The 25,303-nt window shown below is 51.6% G+C and overlaps 1 protein-coding gene across 1 annotated transcript; it reads left to right on the top strand.

The window, feature by feature from the left end:
• The first annotated feature begins 1,069 nt into the window (after nt 1-1,069).
• Lmna (lamin A/C) lies at nt 1,070-21,720 on the top strand. The gene is made up of 12 exons (XM_020169831.2): nt 1,070-1,723; nt 14,630-14,786; nt 16,020-16,145; nt 16,407-16,577; nt 16,774-16,899; nt 17,409-17,629; nt 17,723-17,945; nt 18,666-18,773; nt 18,881-19,000; nt 19,359-19,448; nt 20,192-20,458; nt 20,745-21,720. Exons 1-12 carry the CDS (start codon nt 1,368-1,370, stop codon nt 20,769-20,771), a joined length of 1,992 nt encoding a protein of 663 aa, XP_020025420.1. The 5' UTR covers nt 1,070-1,367; the 3' UTR covers nt 20,772-21,720.
• Nucleotides 21,721-25,303: the final 3,583 nt, after the last annotated feature.

The raw sequence follows: 25,303 nt of genomic DNA, 5'->3' as shown, positions 1-25,303 counted from the left end.
GCCCTGGAACTTCAGCAAAGTCACCCAGAGCTGACTGCAAAGTAGACCTAGCCAGAGAGGAATGTGTTGCTTAGTGTAGTGCTGGCTACCCAGCCAGCAAAGCTGAGAGGTCTTTGCTATTTCTGGCCCCCACTACTCCCTTTCTAGTTGGAACCAAGATGAAGACTCTACATTGACTGTCCAGCCCCAGGCCCTGCTCCCCTTTTCAGGCCCTTCTTAGAACCACAAAAATCTAGGACCTGGTGTCTGGCAATGTGATGAATACACGCACAGCTCTGGTATCTGTTTTAAATTATCCATTAAAATAAGTACAGTGTTGGAGTTAGCTGGGTGGGGTAAGCAGTAGAAAGGGAGTGAAGGGGGAGGGAGCTAGGCAGCCTCTTTTTCCAACTGCTTGGGTTCAAAGAAAGGGGGCAGGAGGCAGCTCCTGGGACCTATTCTTGGTCTTCTCTAGGGGACTGAGGTTTGCTGCTTGGGTCTAAGATCAATGCTTGGTTTCAAAGGCAGATATCTGGGGAAGAACATAGGAATAAAAGGACCATAGACCCTTGACCCCTGCCCCCAAATTCAGGGCATAAAGGAACTTAAGTTCCAAAGCTTAACAGTCTCTCAAAGAACCCAGGCATTCCTTCCCCACTGCACTCCACTCCTGGCATACTGAGATGCATCTTTGAATGGGCAGCCCCCGTGTGTTGGGGGTGGGGGAATAGACGTGACTCACTATTACTACTGGGAGGGAAGGGGGAGCCAATGATGGAAGACGGTGAGTCACTCTGATGGGCACCAGCCTCAGCCCTCCCCTCACTTTCCTGGTTCCCTGCCCCTCCCTGCCACCCTCTCTTGCTTTTCACCCACTTCCCCTCTCCTCTGTCCTTTGCCCACCCATTCCTATGCCTTGGCTCTGCCCTCTACCCCTGAAGGCCTGAGCAGTGGGGGGTGGGGGGAGCAAGCTTGAGCTGAGAGCGCTGAGCAGACAGGAACCAAGACTAAGAAGCCAGAAGACGGGGGTGTTCAGAAGAAGGTGGGGTTTGACGGTCCTTGCCCTCCTCACTTATTCCCTGCCCCTGTGGGTAGGTGACTGCCCCTTTAAGAGCAGTGGATCCGCCCCCCTGTAGAGGAGGACCTATTAGAGCAGAGGCCCGGGCGCCGGTGACTCAGAGTGTTCGCGGGAGCGCAGCATCTACCCCAGCCAACCCAGTTCCCGAGGTCCGACAGTGCCCGGCCCAGACCTCTAAGCCTGCCAGGAGCAAGCTGAGAGCTAGCTGCCCGGCACGCTCCGCCCCTCAGCAGTCTCTGTCCTTCCGTCTGAGCCCCGTGCCCTTCCCGGGACCCCCTGCCCCGCGGGCAGTGCTGCCACCCTGCCGTTCATGGAGACTCCGTCCCAGCGGCGCGCCACCCGTAGTGGGGCGCAGGCCGGCTCTACCCCACTGTCGCCCACCCGCATCACCCGGCTGCAGGAGAAGGAGGACCTGCAGGAGCTCAATGACAGGTTGGCGGTCTACATCGATCGTGTGCGCTCGCTGGAGACGGAGAACGCAGGGCTGCGCCTTCGCATCACCGAGTCTGAAGAGGTGGTCAGTCGCGAGGTGTCCGGCATCAAGGCGGCCTACGAGGCCGAGCTGGGGGATGCCCGCAAGACCCTCGACTCAGTGGCCAAGGAGCGCGCCCGCCTGCAGCTGGAGCTGAGCAAAGTGCGCGAGGAGTTTAAGGAGCTCAAAGCGCGGTGAGTGAGGCCAGGTGGCGGCCTGCCGGACGCGGAGTGCAGAGGGCGCACTGACCGGCGCCCCGGGCCGGCTCCAGGAAGGGAGCAGGAGGCCCCAGGCGGCCGATAACCTTGCCATATAGTCTCCTCCTTCCCGGGAACTGCCCCCAACGGGTGACTGGCACTGCCAAGGGGAAGTCAACGACAGAGAGGGGAGGGGTCTTTGGGAGATGGTGGGGGATATAAGGAATGGTGGGGGCATGGGGGCCAAGTAGGGGTAGCGACAGGAACGTATACTGTCAGGATGGGAATTTGACGGCCACTCGGAGCCTGGGGGAAGGACTTGAGCAAGGCAGAACTGGCCCTGCCAGGTCTTGGAACTCTAGGCACTCAGAACACATTGGAATGGGTGAGAGGGCCCTGTTAGAACTTTCTTGGCAGGCTTGGCACTGTGCCAACTTTACTCAGCCTGCCGATGAACACATGATACCCCTAAGACAGAGCTCCAAGCTGGCATCTGTCCAGTGGTCCTGGAGAGGGGTCAAGGCAGGTCAGCCTCCCTTCCCCCTTCAAGGAGCAAGGCAGTGGCTCCTTTGGTGTGATCTTTTCCTGGTTCTTTCTAAGAGTTGGGAAACTCTTTCTCACTCCCTGAATGTCTGGGACCTTTCTTGACTCTGTCAGGCCCACCAGGAGACCTCCAGGACATGGCAACCCTGCAGCTCCCACAGCCCTTGGCCTGCCTGGCCCAGGAATGCAAAGGAGGGAGGGAGACTGAGGGCAGAAACTCCAGGCTCAGGAAGTTGTGTTATGCCCTGGACTGGAGCACCTTCCCAGGCTTTCTTTCTGTTGTCTTGGAAGGTTGGGGGCTCTGTCCTTTCCTCCCTCCTTGGGGTGAGCCACTTTCATTTTCCCAGATAAGCCAAAGTCCATCGTCTTAGCTGCTGACATCTTGATCTTTGCCTTATTAAATTGCTGGAATACAGTGACATTTTTGAAATCCAGCCGTTGGAAGTTTCAGGCCACTCCCACTTCACCCATCCCTACCCCACCCTGCCCCACCCTACTTGACTCCACCTTCTTTTTTTCTTTTCCAGGGAGCCTGGAAGTTTAGTCCCTCTTCTTCCAGCCCCCAATAATTTGGTTTCCTTTCTGCTCCCCTTTCCTCTCTATAGACCCAGGCCAAAAAGCACTGAAGGTGCTTGGAGAGCCCTAAGGGACTAGTGGCTTTAACCTCTTCTCTCCCTTTGAATTATCTTCAAACTCATGCTCTTCCTGGAACCACTCTATGTATCCATGGTTGGTCATTCTACCTTTTACTAGCCCCCAGCTCCAGGTGGCAGGATGGCTGATCCATCAGCCTCCTGAAGGGTGGATGGAAGTTGTGTGGGGAGATGGGTTCCACCTTTATTTCTGCAGAAAGGGATCATCTGCCTTTTTCCATTCATTACATGAGTTTAAGTTATTATGAAAGATAGGAGGCAAGCTAGGGGAGCCCCAATGAGTTATTATTCTAAACTAGTCCAATCAACTACCAAAGCCCCCTTTGCAATTCTCTGTGGAGGACATTAATAGCAGATCTGGGGAAAGCATTGATGGAGACAGGGCCAGGGGAGTCTATAGGCTCTTGCTCAGCCAGCCACACAAGTCTGTCTCCTGGATCTCCTGGTGCAGCTGTCCAGGCCTGGGACACAAGGCGGGTGTATGAGTACATGTGGGGTGGGGTGGGGGTGATGTGTGTACTTGTTATATTTAGCCACCTGCCTCTGTTCTCCCCCACTGATCCTAACTGAGGAGGCTGAGCTTCCGGAAAAGGAGGGTGGATTTGCACATCTGGATTCCAGGCTGGTGGGGTAGAGACAAATGTGACTGAGATTGGGGTGTCTGTCTCCTGTATGCACAGTAGGAGGAAACAGGATTACTTCTTTTTGTATCTACTATGCTCAGGTTGATGTGGAGAAATGACTAGCATGAAGAGTTTGGGGGAGGAAGAAAGACATTGTTCCAACTCGTCCCACCAAAGTCTGGAAGGAAGGTGTTGTCTGGTTTAATGTTTAATTAGAGCTCAGAGTTCAGTGCAAGTCTTGGAATTGGGATACAAGGCTATCTGTGAGAGCTTGTGGCAATCCTTGGCCCAACCTAAGTACCTTGACCACACCCAGGGGTTTGGGGCCCCTTGTTCAGTTATAGGATCCAAGAAAAAAACCTTTCCCCCAACTCTCTCTTTCTCTCTCTCTCTCTCTCTGTCTCTCCCCCACCCCTTTTCCTGCCTCCCTCCCTTTCCCCTTCCCTTCCCTCCCTTCCCCTCCTCTCCTTCCACATTCCCTCTCCTCCTGTCTCTCTGACCTGGAACCCAAGAGATTTGGGCACCTCAGTGTGGGGAGAATGGGAAGGTTGCAAGCACCAGGGAAGGCCCACCTGGAGTTGGGGTCCAGGCTTGGAGCTGGGCCACCCCAGGCAAGACAACTGGGTGAATGACTCAGATGCTACCCCCCCTTCCTCCTACCCCAGTGGCTTTATAAGACATCAGGAGACAGGGCGGAGACCACAGATATCTTAAAGGGGAGGGATGGGAGCCTGAATATATCTTCTGTCCCCTCCCCACTGCATCCTGGGGTCCCTTTTCTCTGGTGAAACCTAGAATCAGGGCTAAGGAGAGGCACTATGCACAAGTAGTGAGAATGCCAAGTTAATTGTACAATTTTTTTTTTTTTTGGTAGGACTGAGGTTTGAGCTCAAGGCTTTGTGTTTGCAAAGCAGGTACTTATTCTACAGCTTGAGCCACACCTCTAGTCCATTTTGCTATGGTTATTTTGGAGCTTGGGTGGGGGTAGGGGGGGAGTCTCTCGAACTATTTGCCTGGGCTGACTTGGAACCATGATCCTGATTTCGGCCTCCCTGGTAGCTAGGATTACAGATGTGAGCAATCAGTGCCTGGCCTAAGTTGATCCTAGAGTTTTGACTTGGGCTACAGGATGGTGCCAGGGTCTGTGCCTTCCTGTGAGGAACTGTCAGAAGAAGGCTGAGTCAGAAATGGGGAGATCCTAGACCCACAAAGCAGAAGCACCTCTTCCCGTCATGAGGCCCTCAGGCTGGACAACTTCCTGAATTGCCCACTTTATGTGGCTGTCCTACATACAGGCGGGGGGATGCAGGCAGGGGTCATGGGAGCTCTGATAGGTCAAGAACAGCAAAGGCCACAGAGGTGCAGAGGCTTGTCCCATGTCATGGAAGGGGTGATAGGGCAGGACTTGAGCACAAGCCTTCTAGCTTCCAGTTGGGTACTTTTCCCATTAAACCTCACTTCTCTAGTTTGAGGGACAGCTTGGAGATCTGGGGTGAGGTGAGGAGGCATGGCTTAGCACCATTTCTGCAGCCTGGAGATTCTGCTCTGGGGCCTTAATGCTCTGCTTGTTAACATTGATCAATGGCCTTTGCTCCAGCCTGTACCTGGAAAGACCCAGGACCCTGCCAGGCCATAGATCATGAGACAGTCAGCTCTGGGAAGCTGGTAATTTGTCTTAAGATTATCATGGGACTTGTTATGAGATTTTGCTGTCATGGGAATTACCTGGATTTGAAGGAGGCTGTGCCCTTTGGCAGAGACATTAGGTTAATGGAGGTGGGGGGTCTCCCTTACCTGAGGGTGCCTCCTGGTGTTGCCGCTCCACCTCACTTGCCACTCCCCTGCCAGTTCACATTGTGATTAAAAGAAAAGGAGATTCTGTTGGTGCTGGTGGCTCACACCTGTAATCCTAGCTACTCAGGAAGTAGAGATCACGATTCAAAGCCAGCCTGGGCAAATAGTTCGTGAGACCCTATCTTGAAAAAAAAAAAACCAATCACAAAAAAAGGGTTGGTGGAGTGGCTCGAGGTGTAGGCCCTGAGTTCAAACCCAAGCACTGCAGAAGGAAAGAAAAGAAGATGGCAGCCAAACCTGGGGGTGGGGGGCTGAGAAATGCTTAGGATGCTCAAGGGAAGCCAAAGAGTCAGTCCTTACTAGGGTCCCTAGTGCCTGTCCCTTGCCTCCAGGTGTCTGAGTCTTGCATGGGATGTGCACATTGCTCCCCCTCCTAGTCCTGCTTCCAGTGATTTAATAGCTCAGTGAGAGGGCTAAAGCCAGGGACAGCTGAGGAGACAACTGGTAGGAGATGCCTTTACCTACCAACTGTGCCCTCTCCTCTCCTCCCCCTCACTTCCCTCTTCCCCAGCCCCTTATCACCAGCAGCTGCAGCATGAAGACCAGTTGTCTCAGAGGCCCTAACACTAGGTAGAGTTCCTCTCATCCTCTCCTCTTTGGCCCCCAGTAATGTACAGAAGTTGACATGGTCTCAGATGTTTTTGGAGACATCTGTGGATGGAGCAGTATCTGCTATACCTTAGTAAGAGGTAAGGAGCCCACCAACAGAATGACAGCTAGTGTGAGGCAGTATCAACAGCCCTGGCCCTATGTTCCTAGTTCTAGGCTTGGCCCTGCCACTAAATTGCTGTATGATCTTCAGTTAATCACCTCCCCTCTCTGGATTTCCTTAGAAAGGGAGAACATGGACTACATAGCAAGACCCTGTCTCATAAATAAATAAAGGGAGTTAGAGCAGAAGCTCCCCAGAGATCCCTTAGGTTCCCAAGTAGTACAATGGCCTTCAGAGAGAGAAACAGTCCTCTAAAATACCAAGGTATTAGTAGTAAAGTCAAATATAATCAATATAAATATAATTAATAGACAGTGCTATTCTCAATAGCAGTATTTCCCACAGGCAGTGGAATTAAAAACACTAGTCTCTATTTCTCAAAGACAGTTTCTTAGAAATGGTTAATTATTGTGACATTACCCTCTTGGCATATGCTTTGTTTTTGTTGCTGGTTGGGAAAGACGATTCATTTTCAGTGCTCCCCCTTCAGGGCAGTGGAAAGGGCTGTATCATGTAGCAGGACAGGGAGTGTCCAGTCATGTAGCAGGACAGGGAGAGAATGACGCCTAGCATCAACTGGCCTGCGTTGGGGGCTCGAAGGAAGGACCTAATGAAGGCTAGACTCTCTAGTTGGCCAGATTAGACAGCATGTGCCTGGAGCCAGAGGGAGGTGCACAGTGACCTTGACCTGCCCACTTCTCACCCATTCTGGTTTCCCAACCTGAAGCTGGGCTATGAGCAGGTCTTGTACCTTACCAGTCCCTTAAGAAAGGGGACAAAGTTTGGGGAGGGGGTTCTCCCCACGCCATTGTCTTGCTATGGGAAAGGAAGCTGGAATCCTGCCTCTTGAAGCCAGGAATAAGTCTGGCTGGGATCCCAGGCCCAGCAGGGGAGCTGAGTCACGGTGGAGGGCAGAGTGCAGAGTGGACAGGAGACCGAAAACTTGTCCAGTCAGGAAAGAAGTGGCTGAGGGGTAGTCTATCCTTCAGAACTACATTCAAGTTGCAGCAAAGAGGAATAATGGTGTGCATTTGGTGGAGGACAAGTAGAGTCCCTTTAAGGACTCCAGGGGAACTAGAGACTTTTCATTCAAGAGGTCTGGCTTCTGGGCAGTGGCTAGGAGGCTATCTGGAAATGGAAAAGGCTCTCCCTTCTTCCTGAAGCTCCTCCACTGCCACTGCCACCTCCTGCCAGCCTAGAGAGAGGGCTATATCTTTCCTAGCTTAGTTGGAATGTAGTGAGACCAGAACTTCTAGGCCCTCCCCCACTTCCTCTTCTGACCTTGGGGTGCGGCTCCCACTTACTCCTGATGCTGTCAGGGTTGATAATCTTGTACCACCAGATGGAAAGCTAGTAAGTCCCAAGAAGGCGCTGTTGAGTCAGCTTTTGGTGAGGACCCCCTAAATGCCCCATCTTTTGGCCAGTGGTTTCCCTTCCTCCCTCCTCAGGACATTCTACCTTCTTCTTAGGCCATCCCTCTCACCTCCCTGTCTATCCCCAGGCCCCATCCTTGTATTTTTGTAACAACGCGGGAATAACTTCTAGAAAAAGATAGGCCAGGAAGATGGGAAGTGGACTTTGACAGGGGACTTTGCAGGGTAAGCTTGAAGACGAAGCCAGATGCCTGTTGCTTAGGACCACAGTGCTCTGGCCTGTGGCCCCAGACTTCTCCTGCTTAGCACAATGCCACGTTGATACACCCAGCAGCTGTGACTCAGGCCTGGCCTCCTGCCAGACCTGCTGGAGTTTCGTCTGAACATGTCAATAGGCCTCCTATCCCCATTCTGGGCACCAGAGCCCCCATCCCAGTCACTCCCTCTGCCTGGAATTAAGACTGGCTTTGTCTTAGGAAGGACAACTGGGAGCCTGACTGCCCTGGAAGGGGATCTGAGGTGCCTCAGACCCCAGGCGTGTTTGTTGGGTGTCACAGCCAAGACAGGCGTGCCAAAGTCAAGCCTTGCCAGCTGTGGGCACATGTGCCTGTGTATAGAGGTTGAGGGTGGTCCATATGGGGCACCTATCATGTGCTTTCCAAGTGTAAGACATCCAGAACTTCACAGGGTGGGGTTTGGGGAAGGCTTCAGAAGTTTCTAAGTCCCTGGAATACCTGCCCCTACCTCAGTTCCTCCTTTCAAGGTCTCCTTTCCAGAGCGGTTCAGTACCTTGAATGCCGGGGTGAGGAAGCTGGCTGTCCACACTCTGCCCTTACTTTAAAGTGGTTACAGACCCACAGACCAGCCAAGAAACCAAGCAGTGGTAACCATTGGTGGCTGCACACAGTTATGTGTGGGGGCAGTGATTGAGGGAATTCAGGAAAGGCAGCTTCACTAGGCCTTTGTCACTCTAGGGTCTTCCAGGCTCTTTAACTAGACCTGTCTATTATTCTCTGCTCAGCCTTCCTGCATCATGCCAACCATTTTTCTTTTTCTATTTTTTGAGAGAGGGCATGCTATGTAGTCTAGGCTGGCCTTGAACTCAGATCCTCCTACCTCAGCCTCCCAGTGCTGGGATTACAGGTGTGCACCACTGTGCATGGCCATTTTCTACCTTTTCTTTTTCTTTCTTTCTTTTTTTTTTTTGGTGGTACTAGGGTTTGAACTCAGGGCCAGCCTTTTTTTTTTTTTTCAGATAGGGTCTCATGAACTAATTGCTCAGGCTGGCTTCAAACCATGATCTTCCTGATCCCTGCCTGCTGACTAGCTAGGATTACAGGTGTGAGCCACTGGTCCCCAGCTCATTTTCTTTTCTTTTTATGCTGAGGATGGAACCTCGGGCCTCCTAAGCGTGTGTTCTCCCACTGAGCTACACCACCAGCCATTTTCTGCGTTCTGTCCCTGTTGCTGTGAGTGTCCTCAGTGACCTGGTGGGCAGGATTTTCGTACCTGAGTTATCTCTTCTCCAGACCTTGGTTTGTCCATCTGTAAAAGTACAGAAATTGGTCTAGAAGCCTTGAGCATATGAACTAACTAGTCACAGGACATTCGGAGCACATACAGAAAAGGCCTGGAACCCCACAGGTAAAACACCAGCTAAAAGTAAAAACAGAGGTCAAGGGTCAGCTGAGGTGGAGCTCAATTGCGGTGTGGGGAATGGGTGTGGAGGGAGATAAGAAGGGAGTAAAGCTCTACAGTGGGAGGAGTTGCTGGAACAAAGAGGGGTGGATCAAATACATAAAGCTTTCTATATTGAATATACTTTATAGAGGTCATTCATATGTGTACACACACACACATATTTGGCAGTACTGAGGTTTGAACTCAGAGCCTCATGCTTGCTAGGCAGGTGCTCTACTACTTGAGCCACTCCACCAGCTCTGTACACATACTTAAAAAAAAAATTAAATGAAGGGAATTGACTGCTTGTTTGTTTTGAGACAGGGACTCACGTCACTCAGGCTGGCCTTAAACTCTATTCTCCTACCTCAGCCTCGCTAATGCTGGGATTACAAGTATGTCCACCACGCACCCGGCCTTGACCGCCTTGTTAATTAGGAAAAAACAAACAACAAAAACCCGAGGGGTGGCAGGAACTTGGCAGTCCACTTAGGATGGCTTAGGGTGGCCGCGGAAGCTGCTGGATCTCAAGGGAGGGATCCACTAGGCTGAGGTCTAGCCGCCCGCCCGGAAGGAGTTGGAACGCCCGGCTCTGCCCAGCCACAGGGGGCGCCCTTTCCTGGGAGATAGGAAATGCCCAGGGGGCGCGAGACCTCTGCTCTCCTGCCTCCGCTCCCGGTGACCGCACCCCGCAGCGATGGGGAACACCGAGGGCTGGTGAGGCCGGGCTCTCGGGATGGACTGACCGGCGGGGCGGGCGGTCCCAGGGCCGGGCTGGCTCTTTCTCCGCCCCCTGGTTCGTCTTCCCCGCCCACTTCTTATTTATAGCTCTGGTCTAGAATCTGTTGCGCTGTCCCTCTCCCAGGCCAGGAGAGGAAACGCAGGCCACTCCCTTCAGGCCTAGCTCGTTGCTCGGGGCAACCAGGCCCAAACAGGCCTGCGGCCGCCCGCTTCCATATCTGGCATCGGAGCTGGGCTGAGGAGGATGACTCAGTGGGCGGGTCAGCGCCTGGGTTTGGCACGGTGCCCACCTAGCTCCTTTGCTGCGCCTGTTGCCTTTCTTCCCAAAGCAGCAAGAGAGGGGAACTGGTCGCCAGCCTCAGCCTAGCTGACCCCAACTTTGCCTATCTCCCTCCATCAGTTCTTACTCTTTTATTTGCTTGTTTTTTTGGTGGGACTGGTGTTTAAACTCAGGACTTCGCACTTGCAAAGCAGGCACTCTACTGTTTGAACCCCACCTCCAGTCCATTTTGCTCTGGTTATATTGGAAATGGGGGTCTCATATTTGCCTTAGCTGTTCTGGAACCTCGATCCTCCTGAACTCAGACTCCTGAATAGCTAGGATTTACAGACCCAAGCCACCGCCTGGTTGGTTTGTTTATTTGTTTGTTTTTTGACAGGGTTTTGCTATATAGCCCATGCTGGCTTTAAAGTCAATCTACTCCTGTCTCAGCCTCGACTGCTGGGGTTACTGGTGTGCCCATGGGCCACCATGCCCGGTTGCCTTACTCTTTTCCTCTTTGCTCCCCTTCCCCACTCCCCATTCAGTCAGCTTTGGGATGAGTTAAACAGGATGCCCAGCCTTTCTTGCCTCTGGAGGCAACTGGGATATAGCCACACTCCCGTGCTTGGGAAGCCTGGACAATGCTGCCATGGGAAAAGCTGGCCCTCCACAGCATGGCACGGGGCCTGGGGCAGGACTAAGGCAGGCCAGGGTTTCCCCTGTGAGTACTAGAGGATTTCCCGACCCCTGCCCTGGTATTGTCTGCCTGAACATGAGTCACCTGAGGAACCCCAGGCTCCCACCCCTTCCCAACTCCCATGGCCTGCCCCACCCTGTCAGCTCTGCCAACCCAGCACGGGGTTGAGCATGTGTTCAGCTTTCCTTATGCCATTTCCAGTGCTACCTGGGCAGCACCACCACCCAGAGGCCAAATGCCTGGCTGGTGTCTGCTTTGGTCCCTGCTAGGTCTGAGGCCCTGTACTGGGAAGGAAATGGATGGCGTTTGGTAATGGACAGGTAGGACTAGGGGAAAGTTAGGAGAATCTGGGTTTTGTATTACCCCTGACCATTTCTTAGGATGTGCGTGTGGTTCCCTGGCCACAGAACTTCAGAGATCTGAGTCATAAGCTCATAGGTGATAGTGGCTTCTACCCAGCAGATGGGAGCTCCCCATGCCTGACTAGGAAAACCACAAAGGCTCTTCGTCACTTCCCTCTCTCTGCTCATGGTTTCTCTCATCTTCAGGGTATGTCTTCTGTGGTCCTTTTATCACCTCTTTCCAACGCTAGTCAAAACAACCAGGAGAGAAAGGGAAACAATCCTCTTAATTTAGTTGGAGGCCAATATGTTGTGGCATGTGCTAAATCGGTACAGCATCAATTTCCATCTCTGCTATCTACTTGTAGCAGGACCTTGGACATAACTCACTCTGCCTTAGTTTCCACAATCACATTTAGCACCTATCTCAGAGGATAGTTGTCAAGATTAAATGAAAGTGTTTGCTGTTACAGTCCAGTATCATATAACAATGTTTCGGTCAATGACAGACCCCATATATGAACAAAGATGGCTCCATACTGTCCCATAAGATTATTGTCTAGTGACAGCTGTCTCAATTTGTGCAAGCATACTCTATGATATTCGAACAATGATGAAATCAACTAATGACACCTATTAGAATGTAACCCTGTTGTTAAGTGACACATGACTGTATATTATTATTATTATTGCCATCACCACTACTTTTGGGAGCAGCAGGAAGTAAAAGGGCTAGATTGAAAAAACCATTCCTGTGTGTGTTAGACTATAAGCTCCCAGAAGACAGGTACCATGTATTTCAGTGTCTGCTGGGCACTGCAAGGAACGGTATTACCAAGGAGAATCCCAGGGACTGGAGGTGTAGCTCAAGCAGTGGGGCTTCGCAAGCATAAAGCTCTGAGTTCAAACCCCAAACCCACCAAAAAAAAAAGCTCCCCCACCCCCAGAAGTTCCATCTCTGGTGTGTCTAAGAGGCCTGAGATGCAGAAGTAGGGAGGAGATGCCCTTGAGGCATGGTCTGAAACTATCTTGGCCTAGGCTCCTTCCTGCCTCCCTGCCTCTCCCAGCTGTGGCTGCCTGGACTAGGGAGTGTTGTTGCACGGGGGGTTTTCTCTATTCCTCCTCCCAGCTTCTGGAAGGTAGTGAGGTGGAGGGAGAGGGTCCTACCTATATCAGTGGCTCTAGAATAGAACACTGTTACTACACCCGTTTGCAGTGCTTGTCACACAGGGCTATCCAAACTCCTCTACACTCCAGTTTCCTCATCTGTAAAAGGAGGAGGCTGAGCAGAAGGGACTGTAAGATAGTTCTCTAAATTCTGAGAGTCCTCATACAGCCAGCTGCAGCTGTTGGCCTGCAGGGTGGAGAGGCCTCTTCTGGGAAGCCCCTGCTAGCCTTGGAGTTGGCCCAAGGAGCTCAGAGTCTGTGTCTGCATGTCGCTTCACTTTACCAGCGGTTTTTCTTCATTTTCCTTCCTCCCCCTGGAGCTGCTTCAGCTTCGGAAAAGTTCTGAAGTCATGGAAAGTTGGGGCTGAGCTCCCAGCCAGAGGCTGGGCCGGATGGCAGCCAAAACCTGAGCTGGGTTTTGACTTTATTTTTAGCTTTTCAGACTGAGATGAAGCATCCTCCCGTTCTGGAAGGGGCTCTTTTCAGGAGATAGACATTGTTGCACTTAAACAACTTGTCATGAAGGGTGAACAGAGGCAGGCACAGAGGCTAGGGGAGCTCCCTGCAGGTTTTCACACCCTTCCCCTGCCCCTCTGAGTGTTCCTTTATTCCCCCCTCCCAGACTAGCAGAGCCCAGTTGGCTCCTTGCTTGAAATCCCCTAAGTGTCTCCTCTCTCCAGAGCTTCCGCAAGTCTAGCCTCTCTTCTGCTTCAGAGTGAGTAGTTGGACCTCATAAAGCTTAGGGCTTTTGTAGCTGGAGAAAAATGTTGCAGGGCTGTGTTTCTCCTCCCCAGGGTGGGTTTTTCTTGCCTGCCACATTTTGGTTTTCCTTTTTCCCACATGCTGTGGTAGGCTTATACTTGAGGACTGATGTGCTTACAGGTGGCAGCTAGGACTAGACCCTTGAATATTTTCTGCCACTGCCTGGATCTCTGCCTACTCTCATTCTTTATTTGTGAAGGGATTGTAATGTTTGGAAAATTCTTGGGGACCCCCAAGTTTGAGTTTTTTTTTTTGGTGGGACTGGGGTTTGAACTCTGGGCTTCACACTTGCAAAGCACGGGCTCTACCATTTGAGCCACACTTCCAGTTCATTTTGCTCTGGTTATTTTGGAGATGAGGTCTCTCACACTATTTGCCTGGGCTGGCCTTGAACCACGATTCTCCTGATCTCAGCCTCCCAAGTAGCTAGGATTACTAGCATGAGCCAGTGGCATCCATCGCCAAGGTTTTGTGTGTGTGTGTGTGTGTGTGTGTGTGAAGGTTTTATTTATTTATTTATTTATTTATTTATTTATTTGAGATAGGGTCTTAAGAACTATTTGCCCAGGGCTGGCTTTGAACCTAAATCCTCCTGATCTCTGCTTCCCGAGTAGCTAGGATTACAGGCGTGAGTCACTGACCTCCTGTTCCCCCAAGATTTTAAGCAATAGGACCTCTATTTATTTTTCCAGTTTATTAGCAAAAGTAATAAGGTGAGGGAGACAGGGGCAGTCCTGTGTGGTTGGGCCTAGGTACAACTTTGCCCACTTTGAGGAATAGGAAGGCTCAAAGCTAAAGGCCAGATGGACCTGGAAACCACATCTGGAGCCAGATGCTGAGGCTTGAGGCCAATCGGTAGGGCTCAGCCTTCTCTGAGGACTCTGTCCAAACTGGAGTTCCAATACTGGTCAATGTCACACCTCATTGTTCTTGTTCCAGATCTCCTGACTCCAGCCAGACTTTCCTTCCCTACAGACGCATATGAGTTGAAGGAATGAGGAGAGGGACCGACACGTTTGGGGCTCAAACTAGCATTAGAAACATGTGGCCTTGAAGGCTGGGAGCCTAGTTGACTGACTGCTCAGAGGGTGGGAAGCTTGGCTGAATGCAAGAATGGGTGGAGTCCAGGGAGGAGAAAGTTAAGGCCCTGTGTGGGAAGGGGTGGAAGACAAAGGTGCCCCTGTCTCTTTTGGAGGGAATGGGAGGGGAAAGAGAGAAAGGCATTCATATTATGGGATCTAGCATTGCCCTTGGCCCCAGGCACGTTCCTGAGGCCTGAGTCATGGGAAGGGTGGAGAAGCAGGAAGGGGTTTTTGGGGGATCTTGGGGGTGGTGGGAGCTCAGCCCCAGAGGCAAGCAGTTGCAAACAAACCTAATGCAAGGACGCCCTCTCCTGCCAGTCTGGAGAACAGCAGATTCAGCACCCATAGCTGACCTCTTGGAATAGGGTCCTGCCTAGGATTCTCTGAAACCCACTCTTCTCTCTCTTCCTTAGTAATACCAAGAAGGAGGGTGACTTGCTGGCTGCCCAGGCCCGGCTCAAGGACCTGGAGGCTCTACTCAACTCCAAGGAGGCCGCACTGAGCACTGCTCTCAGTGAGAAGCGCACGTTGGAGGGCGAGCTGCATGACCTGCGGGGACAGGTGGCCAAGGTAGGCCACCCCCTGGGCCCTACCACCTGACTCACTCTTCTACCCTGGCACACCTTCAGAGGTGCTTAGTCTGGCCTGTCATATAGTCCCTGAGCCATTCACCTGTCCTAGCATCAATTTTCCCATCCAGACCATATTTTATCCTTTTTTATGGCCACTTACGGGCTCTTACACAGTGAATTTAAAGTAAACCACAAGCCATTTCATTTAACTGCCTGGCCTGGGATTTCTCTCTTCTTAGCCACTGTGGCCATAAGGGGGAGCTGATGGCTAAAACTATATGAGAAGCTTTGCAAGCGTATGGTGGCCTTTACTTCCAAAACACTGCTATCTATTCTCTGCTTTTGTTTCACATGTTACAAGCTAAGGAAAAAGCCTGGAGAAGCTGATCTGTTCCCAGTAATATAGCCTGGTCTGTTTAGAGTGAGGCGAGCCTCTAATGGGCAAGCTCCTATAGTGGTCACTCTCCCTCCCAGGCCCAGTCCCCACGGTACACCATGGACAGACGGGGAGAAAGTTGCAGGTTGACTCCAAAACCAAAGCCAGGCCCCTCTCTTCCAGGTCTGCCTCCAGCCTCACCCTCCCTAGCCTTTCCTGGCTGTACCTACCAGCCTGCATTTGTCAACATGAATCTTTCAGCACAGTTCTCCCCTATTTAGGTTTCTTTAGAGCCTCTGTTCATGGCATCTCTTCATGATCTTGCCCCTGCCACATCTCCTGTCACTTCTCTACACCCCTCCCATCCTCGTACTTCAGGCTTTAGCAGTACTGATCTTTCTGAAGACCCCAAAGAGTTGTGAAACACAACTCTTGCTTTTCTTTTATACATGTGTCTCTGTCCCTGCAGTCACAACAGTGCCCTTCCCCAGGCCCCACTAACCTGTCTCCCAGGTCTCAGCCTCTTGAAGGCCTTCAAGCTCCCTACCTCACCAGGCACACTTCATTTCCTTCTCTCATTTTCCTTCTCTACTTTGCACACACCTCCTTCATGGCAACTGCTATGGTATGCCAAGGGCAGGGAAGTTCTGTGTGGAGGAGTTTTTTGATTTCGCAGCACAGTTACCTGCCAGACTAGTTACTGTGAGTGAGTGGATGCCCTTGACTCCGTGGACACCCCGGGCCTTCACTTCCCCCAGACCTGTTAATGCAGGATGCCTGGGAACAGCCACCACTCAGCTTCCTTCCAGCTCATGGCCTGAGATCCTTTCCTGACATTTGCCTACTTCCTCGCAGCTTGAGGCAGCACTGGGTGAGGCCAAGAAGCAACTTCAGGATGAAATGTTACGGCGGGTAGATGCTGAGAACAGGCTGCAGACCCTTAAGGAAGAACTGGACTTCCAGAAGAATATCTACAGTGAGGTAGGGACTGTGTATTGCAAGCCAGGATGCTGGGACTGGGTAGTGACAGACACTGGTCTTGGGGTTGGGGATCAGCTGTATGCAGAGCTCACCTGCCTGAGCTCCTGTATTAATGGAAGGGAAGTGGGGGGTGGCCTGCACCCTGCTCCCAGGTTAGTGGGGCTAATGGGGCTTGTGGAGTTAGGGCAGGCCAGGGAGCTTGGCCTTCTGGGTCTCAACTTCTAAGGAGTCAGTTCTGATTTCCATCTCCAACTTTTCCAGGAACTACGTGAGACCAAACGGCGCCATGAGACCCGGCTGGTGGAGATTGATAATGGGAAGCAGCGTGAGTTTGAGAGCCGGCTGGCGGATGCTCTGCAGGAGCTGCGGGCCCAGCATGAGGACCAGGTGGAACAGTACAAGAAGGAGCTGGAGAAGACCTATTCTGCCAAGGTGCTTGCTCTCCCCCAAGTCCTTCCCTGCCTCTGCCCTCAGCAGCCTACCCCTGCCCACACTGGGATACGCCTTGGGGGACAGGCAGGTGGTAGCAGGGAGCTCAGGGAAGCAGCAGTGGCTTAGGATCTGAGGCTGCAGCAGTAATGCCATTCCTTAGAGTCCCTGCAGTACTAACTCTGTGTTCTCCCTGCAGCTGGATAATGCCAGGCAGTCTGCTGAGAGGAACAGCAACCTAGTGGGGGCTGCCCACGAGGAGCTGCAGCAGTCCCGCATCCGCATTGACAGCCTCTCGGCCCAGCTCAGCCAGCTCCAGAAGCAGGTGATGCCCCAGCCCACCCCTGGGGCAGGGACAATTTGTCCTGGTGGATGCACATGGAAGCACTGTAAGCAGGAGAGGGAAGGGGAGGATCAGAACAGGCCCAAAGGACCATGGACTGGGATTTGGAGTCTGTGGCCTGTCTGCTGTTCCAGTATCCCTTCTTTCTTCGCCCTCATCCTCAGAGCCATAGTTTTCCCATCTGAAAATAGAGGTCATTCTCATCCTCCCTAACTCACAGATAATGCTCTTTAGTATCAGGTGTTAAAACACCAACATATTTCTAGCTTGCTGCATCATTTGTGATAGGAGGAAATGAGGTCTAGCCTCAGAACAAGAGATTTCAGTTAGATACTGCGAAGTTGCTTCCTGATTACTGGCCAAGGCCACAGAGCCTGTCATGGGCTTTGATAAGAGCCTAGAGATTCTGGGTGCCCTATACCTTACCCACAATCCTCTCCATACTTGGGGCTCTTGGAAGTTCACCAGACTCCCTATCTCTCCCACCCAAGCTGGCAGCCAAGGAGGCAAAGCTTCGGGACCTGGAGGACTCTCTGGCCCGGGAGCGGGACACCAGCCGGCGGCTGCTGGCGGAGAAGGAGCGAGAGATGGCTGACATGCGGGCAAGGATGCAGCAGCAGCTGGATGAGTACCAGGAACTGCTGGATATCAAGTTGGCCCTGGACATGGAGATCCATGCTTACCGAAAGCTCCTGGAGGGAGAGGAGGAGAGGTAAGCTAGGAGGGGTTGGGAGGTGATAGCAGTGGCCTCTGGCCAGTGATTGACTTTGACTAAAGCCCCTCTTCCTTGTCTTCCTCTCTCTAGGCTACGCCTGTCCCCCAGCCCCACCTCCCAGCGCAGCCGTGGCCGCACCTCCTCCCACTCATCCCAGACACAGGGTGGGGGCAGCATCACTAAAAAGCGCAAACTGGAGTCCACTGAGAGCCGCAGCAGCTTCTCGCAGCACGCTCGTACTAGCGGGCGTGTGGCAGTGGAGGAGGTGGATGAGGAGGGCAAGTTTGTGCGACTGCGCAACAAGTCCAATGAGGTAGGCCCCAGGTCAGGGTCTAAGGGAACACAGCTGAGTTTCATTCCTGGTTCCTGGACTGGTGGCTGTGACATCTTGAGCAAGTTGTTTAACTTCAGAGAGCGTCAGTTTCCTCATCTGTAAAATAGGGATGAATAGTACTTCCTGTCTTTTAGTTGTTGGGAGGATGAAAATATAATTGGCACAGCATAAGGATAACAGCTGTTATGCTTGCGGGGAAGGTCAGTGGTGGGGGACTGGGTGGAGAGAAAGCCTCTCAATGAATGTGGGTGGTAGCAGACATGACTGGGTTTCCTTCTGTCCTTCCTCCCTTCCTTCCTTTCTCCCTTCCTCCCTTCCCTCATCTTTCCCTCCCTCCTTCCCTTTCTTTCCCTTCCCTCTCCTTTCCTTTCCTTTCGTCCCCTCCCCTCCCTCTCCCTTCCTTCTCTTTTCCCTTCTCTCCTTTCCTTCTCTCTTCCCTTCCCTTTCTTCTCCCTTTCCTTCCCTCTACCATCCTTCTCCCTTCCTTTCCTTTTTAAGAAAGGAAGGCACTATGGTGCTAGACTGGTCTTGAACTCTAGATTGAGAGGATCACTCAAACAGTCCTCCTGCTTCAGCTTCCCAAATAGCTGGGAGTATAACTGTGCACCACTATGCCCAGCCTGCCTGGGCCCTTGTGTGATATAAACCCAAGAGCTGGATTGAGCCTTCCCCCCTTACTCTTCCCTCTCCTCCTGGCAGGACCAGTCCATGGGCAACTGGCAGATCAAGCGCCAGAATGGAGATGATCCCTTGCTGACTTACCGCTTCCCACCAAAGTTCACCCTGAAAGCTGGACAGGTGGTGACGGTGAGTGCCAGGGTGCTTGGGACTCTGGGGTGATCTTAGATGGAGATGGGTTGGCTTGAGGACGGGAGCACTGGAGTGAGCAATGTTCTCTAATCCTCTTTCCCCAGATCTGGGCTGCAGGAGCTGGGGCTACCCATAGTCCTCCTACTGACATGGTGTGGAAGGCGCAGAACACCTGGGGCTGTGGGAACAGCCTGCGCACTGCTCTCATCAACTCCACTGGGGAAGTGAGTATGCTGTGGTTTGCCTCTTGCTGGTCAAGGGTCCCCCTAGTGACCAAAATGGGAGCTCATTCAGGGTCACTTTGAGAAAACCAAAAGAGCCTCCCCCAGCAGCATGATGGGTGGAAGTTAGTGAGGGTAGTTAGACATAGAGCCATGTTCCTATCCAGAGAGCTGACAGTGTCTTCCTGGGTAGAAGCAAATTCCTTAGCTCCAGCACCACAGAGGATGGAGTGAGCAGCAAGCTATTAGACAAAGGGCAGGCCACAGAAAGGTTCCAGATGGTTAGTGTGGGTAGATAGGCTGCATAACCCTTCCCAGCCTTCATCCCCTGATCCTTGGGCCTGGTCCCATGTCTCTATAGGAGGTGGCCATGCGCAAGCTTGTGCGCTCAGTGACTGTGGTTGAGGACGACGAGGATGAGGATGGAGATGACCTGCTCCATCACCACCACGTGAGTGGCAGCCGCCGCTGAGGCCCAGCCTGCACTGGGCAACCCAGCTAGGCCTGGGGCAGCCTCTCCCCATCTCCCATGCCAAAGTCTTTTCATTAAAGAATGTTTTGGAACTTCACTCGCTGCCCTGGCCTTTCTTCTCTCTCCTCCCTATACCTTGAACAGGGAACCCAGGTGACTGGGTGCCCTTCTCTGGTAAGGAAGGGAGTGGGAACTTTCTGATGCCATGGAGTATTTCCATGGGAGCAGTGGACCGAGGTCTGGATTTGTCTCCTGGGAAGGGGATGGAGGATTGAGATGGGGCACCCAGCCCTGCCTCTCTCTCCCATTCCTGCTGCATGCATTTCCTTTCTTGCCCCTTCCCCAGTCCTGTCCCATGCATGTCTTCTCATTCTCCCTACAACAATGTTTTCTCTCATTCCTATCCCTCTCCTAAATTAATTTTGCATGCCTGCTGCCCTAGAAGCTTGCCCTCCCCCTTTTCCTCTTAAACTTAGAGGATTTATAAAAAGTCAAAGCCATACCTCTCTTCTTCCAAGTCTTTCTGACCATTCTCCTCTTCCATGTCCTTCCTCCCAGCCTCTGGCCTTCCCAAGCCCCCACTGTCCTCTGGCTCCCTGGGTGCAGAGCCCCACCTTCCTGCCCAGTGGCTGGGAACCTCCAAGAGCCTGGAGCCTGGGTATTGGGCCTGAGCAGTCACTCCCAGACTCGCCGTCCCCCCTGAGCCTTGTCTCCCTCCTCAGGGCTCCCACTGCAGCAGCTCGGGGGACCCCGCTGAGTACAACCTGCGCTCGCGCACCGTGCTGTGCGGGACATGTGGGCAGCCTGCCGACAAGGCATCTGCCAGCGGCTCAGGAGCCCAGGTGGGCGGATCCATCTCCTCTGGCTCTTCTGCCTCCAGTGTCACAGTCACTCGCAGCTACCGCAGTGTGGGGGGCAGTGGGGGTAGCTTCGGGGACAACATGGTCACCCGCTCCTACATCCTGGGCAACTCCAGCCCTCGAACCCAGGTGAGTCATCCTTTTGCCTCCATATCCTACAGGTAGGATGGGGTGGCCCTCTGGGGGGAGAGCCTTCTCTTCCGCACCCCGGGGGAGTGGGAGCCCCCTCCCTGCAGCCTTAGTTTAGACAGTCCATTCCTGTATCCTGCCCCTCCTGTCTGAGCCCCAGACTTGAGGTCAGGACAGGGCTAGAGTGTGAGAAATGGGGAGATACCACCTCCCTTGTGGGGTCAAGGGAGGATGAGGATAGGCCCAGCCACTGCTGCTCACACCTTGCCTCTCTTTTCTCTCTTAGAGCCCCCAGAACTGCAGCATCATGTAATCTGGGACCTGCCAGGCAGGGGTCAAGGTGGAGGCCATCTGCTTCCTCCTCACCTGATGCTGACCCCCTGCCCTACACCTCATGGGAGCAGGCTTGAAGCCAAAGAAAAACATCCCCTTCGGTTTTTTCTTCTATATTTTTTTTTTCTAAGAGAAGTTATTTTCTACAGTGGTTTTATATTGAAGGAAAAACACAAGCAAAAAAAAAAAAAAAAAAAAAGCCTCTATCTCAACCCTAATTTCTCCCTCTTCCTTTCCCTGCTTCCAGGAAACTCTGTATCTGCCTTAAAACCAAAAAGGGCTTCCTATTGAAGCCAAGGGAAGGGGGTGCTTTTACCAAGCCTAGTTTCTGCTTTGCTACCCTGGCTGTTGCCCCCACCCCAGGGACCCTGTGACATGGTGCCTAAGAGGCAGGCATGGAGTCCTCTCCACCAGCCTCCTCCAGATAGCTGGTCAACTGCCAGATCAGTCTCAGAATGAGAGGACAGCTGAGCCAGGCCTCGGCCTGGTTCCACTACACCTGGGTGAGGCTCCTCACCCTGCCCTATTCCCAGTCCCCACCTCTGCCCCTGCCCTGGGGTGAGTTGATTCCCCCAGGTACCAGCTGTGCTTGCTTTTTCTGTATTGCGTTTAGACAAGAGATGGGAATGCAATGGGGGAGGGGGTGGAAGAAAGGGGAAGGAAGTAAGCCTGTCTTCTCCTAGCTTTAGAGCTTGGGTGGGCTCAGTCCAGTTACTGGAGGTCAAAGTCAAGGGGGGTGCTGGGAAGAGAGAGAGGGAAGCTACTGGAAAGGGTGAGAGGCTGCTGAGGCCCTACCACAGAGGAGGAAGGTAAGAGAGATCAAGGGGATGTGGCAGTAGTTACTGGCAAACACTAAGGAGCCCCTGGCCTCTCCATTTCCCATCTGCACCCCTTTTCTCCTCCCCAAATCAATACACTAGTTGTTTCTATCCCTGGCTGCTGTGGTGTCTGTTTGTTGGTGGTGTGTTCTGAGGGACAGACACGTATACACAGAGTGCCGCATGGTGGCTGCATCCTCACTCATTGCTGCCCAGGCTCACTCCTCTGGGGGCACAGCAAGTGATGAAGCCCACAGAACACCTCAGATGTGTGTCTGGCACTCTGTGGGGCCTGACAGAGAGGACTGGCCTATGTATCAACCATCCGCTGGGGCTCTGCCTCCCAATACCCTTCAGAGAGATAGAACCAAGGAGGGCATTTCCTTTCCAACCTTCTTCATTCATCTGGCACTGATCAGCACCTTCTAAGTGGGACCATCAGCTGAGCATGAATAAAGACACATGATATGGACCCAGTCTGAGGGTGACATCTCAGGACCCAAGGAAGCTGGGAGATAGGGCAGAAGGAAAGGAGTAGAGCTTACCTTGCAAAGGAATAGCTAATGTCCCTTTGCATCACCTTGTGCTCAGCTTGGGGGACAGGGAAATGAGCAAGGCCACACATTCAGTGTCTTCAGGGAACTTTCACTCCAGCAGAGTCAGAGACTCACTGCTGGGGACAAAGAGATATGTCAGGCAAAGCAGGAGTCTCTGGGGAAGATGGCTTATGACCTGTGAGCATGAGCTGACAGAAGGGAAGGGCCTAGAACAGGGAAAGTGAGCTGTGGTAATCCATCTTTCTCCTGCCTTCTGGTTCCCAGAGCATTTCTGCACCATTTCATCTGAACCTTACACCATCGTGAAAGATGGTTATTGTCCATTTTGGCCCTGGAAGTGGAGGTTCAGAGTGAATGTGCCCAAAGCTACACAGCAGGTGGCAGAGATCCCCAAGGTCTGGCTGCAGACCCCTGCTCTTGTGACATTATGCTCCCTTCTGAACAAAAAATGTGGACGGTGCTGGGTGTGGTAGTCCACAGTTGTAATCCCAGCTACTTGGGGGGTGGAGATTGGTAGGATCATGGTTCAGGCCAGGCAAAAAATTATGGAGACCCTTTCTCAGCCAATAAAAGCTGGGTGTGGTGGCACAAACCTGTCATCCAAGTTATGTGGGAGGTATAAGGAGGATCACAGCCAGGCCACACACACACACACACACACACCCAGGGCAAAATGTGAGACCACCTGAAAAATAACTTTAAAAAATTAATGAAAAGAGGGCTGAAATGGCTCAAGTGGTAGAGCTCGTGCCTAGCAAACATGAGGCCCTGAGTTCAAACCCTAGTACCAAAAAAAAAAAAACCTAAAAAAATTAATGAAAGGACAGATATCATGCTAGTCATGTTGGAAATCCCCTAGGCTGAGACCCTCCATGCAGTCTCAGGAAAGGATACTAAGAGGAAGGGCTGGAGCGCTCGATGAAGGGATCCCTGTCTTGGCTAGGCAGCTTCAAAGAAAGGAAACCATTCTCTTTCAGCAGACACCGGCCTTGGGCAGTAGCTAGGACATACACGTGCACTTCCTGAACCCGGCACTTGGGGCGCCAGAGCCCCACCACGACCCGAGAGGCGTCCGCGCACCTGGGCAGGGTTCCACCGCAGCAGGGCTGAGTCTGGCTCAGAGCCTGCGCGGGTGCTGTGCGCTGGGGACACCTGGACGCCAAGCACAGTCCCTGCTCTTTAAGGCAAGTGCGCAATCGCTGCCGCAAACGCGCCGGTGGTGCAGTGTGCAATGTGCGTGCGCACACGTGGCTCCCTCACCTGGTGCTCGCTCACCACGCAGCTCAGCATCCAGGCCTGGCGCAATACATACTCTGTAGGTTAATCGCCCAGTAGGTTAATCGCCCAGAGCCAACCACTGATGGATTTCCTTACAGAGCTTATACTGTACTTTGTTAAGATCTCACTGATTTCTTCCTTTTTATTTTTTATTGTCAGGGTCTTGCTGACCAGGCTGGCCTCCAACTTACTATCCTGAGTGCTGGCATTACAGGCATGTGCCATCATGCCTGGCTTCATTGTGGTTTACATTTTGATTCTGCTTTTCTCAGTGAACATGTATAAACATCTTCCATTGTTATTTCTAAGTTTACATGTGGTTTTTTTCAGCGTTACTGGGGTTTGAACTCAGGGTGTTGTGCCTTCTAGGCAGGCACACTACCGCTTGAGCTAGGCCCTCAAAATTTATAAATATTATTTTAAAATAACATTCTTTTTGCAGTGCAGAGGTTTGAACTCACTACCTCAAGCTTGCTAGGTAGATGCTCTATCACTTGAGCCATACCCAGCCCTTTTCTGCTTTTAGTTATTTAGTTATTTTTCGATAAGATCTCAAGTTTTTGAGGGTCTGGCCTGAACCAAGATCCTCCTACCTATGCTCCCCCCAGTAGATTACAGATGTCATACACCACCATGCTGGGTTTGTAAGTTAAGATGGTGTCTCACTAACTTTTTCCCTGGGCTGGCCTCAAACCTTGATTCTCCCCATCTCTGCCTTCCTAGTAGCTGGGGTTATATGTACAAGCCACTATGCCTTAGCCCCTTGGCCTTTTTTTTTTTATGGTACTTTTTTTTTTTGGTGGTACTTGGTATTAAACTCAGGGCCTCATGCTTGCTACACAGGTGCTCTACCACTTGAGCCACTCCACCAGCCCTGGTATTAGGGTTTGAACTCAGGGCTTCAAGCTCAAAAAGCAGGCACTCTAGCACTTGAGCCCTGGGTTCTCACGAACTATTTGCCTGAACTGGCTTCAAACTTTTAGCATCCTGATCTCAGCCTCTGAAGTCGCTAGGATTACAGGAGTAAGCCCACGGCGCCCCCCCCAGAATTTTATTTGTATATTTTTTCAATTTTCACATATATATACACACGCACATACACACACACATATACATGCATACCTACATATATATGTATGTATTGACGACGTTGCCGGTGATCTGCAGAGGATGGACACTTATCATTCTCGCCAGCAGGGGGCACACTTTACCCCAAACGCCTTCCAATGCCAGAATTTTTGTCAGTTTTAATCTTTGCCAATTTGGTAGAAACACGATTATAGCTCATTATTGCTCTAAATTGCATTTCTTTGAAGAGAATTTTGAAAATATCTTTTCGTTCATGTATATTTCTACCGATGTGAAAAACGTTCGTGTTCTTTTGCCTGCTTTTTTTGTGGGCGGGAGATTATCTTTTTCATCTTGATTTTTTTTTGGTGTTTTGAGCTACTTCTCGACTTTATATGCATATATATGCGTATACATATAAATACATACATATTATAACATATGTTTTGCAAATATTTTACAAAGGCTATTTATTATATAAACATACTCCCTTCATTATTAAAGTATAATTAACAAATAATATTATATATATTTATGGAGTACAATGTGATGTTTTGATATGTGTATACACTGTAAATCAAGCTAATTAGCATATTCATCACCTCACTTTTTTTTTTATGGAAGGAAAATTTAAGAGCTTTCTTTGCAACTTTCCAGTATACATTATTATTAATTATGCACCATGCAAACTGTAGGGTAGAACTTCAAAACTTTTTCATCCTGTCTAACTGAAACTCTGTGCCCTTTGGCCAGCATCTCTCAGTCCCTTCTCCCCAACTTACTTTTTTTTT

The sequence above is a fragment of the Castor canadensis genome, chromosome 11 (assembly GCF_047511655.1).
Source record: "Castor canadensis chromosome 11, mCasCan1.hap1v2, whole genome shotgun sequence".
In the NCBI taxonomy this organism is placed as follows: domain Eukaryota; kingdom Metazoa; phylum Chordata; class Mammalia; order Rodentia; family Castoridae; genus Castor; species Castor canadensis.
This window is presented reverse-complemented; position numbering and strand designations above follow the sequence as displayed.

Coding starts and splice junctions, on each gene's coding strand:
- Lmna (XM_020169831.2), top strand. CDS start 1,368: ATGGAGACTCCGTCCCAGCGGCGCGCCACCCGTAGTGGGGCGCAGGCC. Junction 17,630..17,722: donor CTGGAGGGAGAGGAGGAGAG/GTAAGCTAGGAG, acceptor TCCTCTCTCTAG/GCTACGCCTGTCCCCCAGCC. Junction 19,449..20,191: donor ACCTGCTCCATCACCACCAC/GTGAGTGGCAGC, acceptor CTCCCTCCTCAG/GGCTCCCACTGCAGCAGCTC.